The sequence below is a fragment of the Pagrus major genome, chromosome 7, assembly GCF_040436345.1.
Source record: "Pagrus major chromosome 7, Pma_NU_1.0".
Taxonomy (NCBI): domain Eukaryota; kingdom Metazoa; phylum Chordata; class Actinopteri; order Spariformes; family Sparidae; genus Pagrus; species Pagrus major.
In genome coordinates, this window is record NC_133221.1 from 681,626 (window position 1) to 684,371 (window position 2,746).

Here is a 2,746-nt window from a genome sequence, read left to right on the forward strand (position 1 = left end):
TTCAAACCAACACAAGATGTCCTCCTGTCTGTCAGAGCTGCTGGCTTCAGCTGTGACCCTCAGCCTTTCAGCCTCTCTTAGATTCTAGTTTTGGTTTCCTGTCTGGTCCAGTGTGTCCAGTACAGATGGATATTCTTGGATGGGTGGATTTTATATTATATAAATATTTGTTTTTGATTTGTTTTTCTTCTTCCTCCACAGCTGCACAGCAAACACGTGGTCACACTGCTGCTGCTCATGTTAATATGTGTTAGTGACCCTTCATCAGAGGCTGAGACCTTTTCTCTCATCAGTGTCTGTTTGCTGACTTGTTTTTGGTCTGATGTTCATGATGTTTGTCTTTAACGTGTATATTATTCCTTCCTTTACTGACACTGATGGATGCAAATGTTTCTGATAGTGTTCAGCTGGTCGTTCTTCCTCCTGCCGGCTCCTTTAAGTCGGTGAAATAAAGAAGAAGGCTGATAACTATGTGATCAATATCCAGACTTCTGCTCTTCTAAACTCTTATTTTGTCTTTATTTAGTTTAAAATAAATCTTTTCTCTGAACTCACAGTGTGAAGGCTTATATCACCTCCACCTCTGACCTCCATCTTGTTTTGTGCATTAGCCTCATTCAGCCTCATTAATTATTAACTATCATGATGTTTTGAGTTATTGAAGGTTCGTCTCCTCTGAACGTTTCTTTAATGTCTCCACACTTCTTTTCATTATTTGACTGTTTGTCTTTGAACTCATTTTGTATTTGACATTTATCTCTGAGTTGTTCTGTTCTGCACTCACACATCAATCACTTGTGAGTATTACAGCGTATTTCCACCTCCAGCCTCCACAGTGACGCACAAACACTCGTCTGTACGAGGCGTTCACGTTGTTCTGTCCAGCGTCACCCGAACAAACATCACAGACACGATGAAGAGTCTCTGAACCGTTTATTAACGAAGCCAACAGACACTTTAATGTAACACAATCTGCAGCAGGAGGAGCAGGAGGAGCAGGAGGAGGAGCAGGAGGAGGAGGAGGAGGAGGAGGAGGAGGAGGAGCAGGAGGAGGAGGAGGAGCAGGAGGAGGAGGAGGACGAGGAGGAGGAGCAGGAGCAGGAGGAGGAGGAGAGAGGAGGAGGAGGAGCAGGAGGAGCAGGAGGAGGAGGAGGAGGAGCAGGAGGAGGAGGAGGAGGAGCAGGAGCAGGAGGAGGAGGAGAGAGGAGGAGGAGGAGCAGGAGGAGGAGGAGGACGAGGAGTAGGAGGAGGAGGAGGACGACGAGGGAGGAGCAGGAGGAGGAGGAGAGAGGAGGACGAGGAGGAGAGAGGAGGAGGAGAGAGGAGGAGGAGGAGGAGCAGGAGGAGCAGGAGAGGAGGAGAGAGGAGGAGGAGGAGCAGGAGGAGGAGGAGGAGCAGGAGGAGGAGGAGAGAGGAGGAGGAGGAGCAGGAGGAGGTCACAGCTGAGTGAAGGACTCAACCATGTCCTCCTCAGTGGGCGGGACCAGCATGGACAGCTTCATCTCTGATTGGTCAGCCTTCCTGCTCCTCTTGTTCTTATTGGTTGCTCTGCGGTTTCTGGTCTGGACTCCATCTTTCTTCATCGCCAACGGCCGGTTGACCTGAAACACACAGTGTGTACTTCTTAAAGTACCTGAAGTACTTTACCTAGTCTGTAGTACAGTTACTGGTGTAGTTTGTAGTACAGTTGCAGTACCTGGTGTAGTTTGTAGTACAGTTGCAGTACCTGGTGTAGTTTGTAGTACAGTTGCAGTACCTGGTGTAGTTTGTAGTAGAGGCCACAGGCGTTGCAGACCGGCTCTCCAGCAGAGTTTCTCCTCCACAGTGTCGTCGTCGTAGTGAAACAGTTCACACACTGAGATCCTTTTCTCTGAGACACAGTCTGAAAACAGTTAACACACACACACACACACACACACACACACACACACACAGTATGTTACTGTCCCACAGTTGGCAGAGAAACTGCTAGCTCAGCTTAGCACAGAGACTGGAGGCAGTGGGGGGAGTTGGGTTGTGTGTGTGTGTGTGTGTGTCTGTCTGTCTGTGTCTCTGTGTGTGTGTCTTTGTGTGTGTGTGTGTCTGTCTGTGTCTCTGTGTGTCTGTGTTTGTGTCTCTGTGTCTGTGTGTGTGTGTCTTTGTGTGTGTGTGTCTCTGTGTGTGTCTGTCTGTGTCTGTGTGTGTGTGTCTGTCTCTGTGTCTCTGTGTGTGTCTGTCTGTGTGTCTGTCTGTGTGTCTCTGTGTGTGTGTCTGTCTGTGTGTGTCTGTCTCTGTGTGTCTGTCTCTGTGTCTCTGTGTGTGTCTGTCTGTGTGTCTGTCTCTGTGTGTCTGTCTCTGTGTCTCTGTGTGTGTCTGTCCTCTGTGTCTCTGTGTGTGTCTGTCTGTGTGTGTCTGTCTGTGTGTCTCTGTGTGTGTCTCTGTGTGTCTCTGTGTGTCTCACCGCTCTCCTCTTGGGTCTCAGCAGTGGTGTGTTGCTGCTCTCCTGTTGGCTGCAGCTGTGACACAGGTGACCGCCTGCGGCGTCTCTCCTCCACAGGGGGGCGCTGCTCGTCCTGCAGCTCACACACTCACGCTGCTCTGAACGAACACACACACACAGAGACATGACACAACCTCTGACACACCGCCCACACAGAGCTCAGACACACAGGTGGATATCTCACCTGGTACGTGGCCCCGCCCCCACGACTGACCGCCAGGTAACATCCAATCACCAGAGGAGGAGGAGGGTGAGGGGTAAAGGTTG

General features: G+C 50.1%; 1 protein-coding gene across 1 annotated transcript; it reads right to left on the reverse strand.

Moving 5' to 3' along the window:
* Positions 1-1,381: 1,381 nt before the first annotated feature.
* LOC141000345 (GATA-binding factor 1-A-like) lies at positions 1,382-2,740 on the reverse strand. Its single transcript, XM_073471050.1, has 4 exons — positions 2,664-2,740; positions 2,441-2,577; positions 1,757-1,882; positions 1,382-1,601 (listed from the first exon to the last, which is right to left on the reverse strand). The coding sequence occupies exons 1-4, from the start codon at positions 2,704-2,706 to the stop codon at positions 1,437-1,439; spliced, it is 471 nt and encodes a 156-aa protein (XP_073327151.1). The 5' UTR covers positions 2,707-2,740; the 3' UTR covers positions 1,382-1,436.
* Between the last annotated feature and the right edge of the window lie 6 nt (positions 2,741-2,746).

Coding starts and splice junctions, on each gene's coding strand:
- LOC141000345 (XM_073471050.1), bottom strand. CDS start 2,706: ATGTTACCTGGCGGTCAGTCGTGGGGGCGGGGCCACGTACCAG. Junction 2,578..2,663: donor GGGGCGGGGCCACGTACCAG/GTGAGATATCCA, acceptor GTGTTCGTTCAG/AGCAGCGTGAGTGTGTGAGC. Junction 1,602..1,756: donor TCTACTACAAACTACACCAG/GTACTGCAACTG, acceptor TGTGTGTTTCAG/GTCAACCGGCCGTTGGCGAT.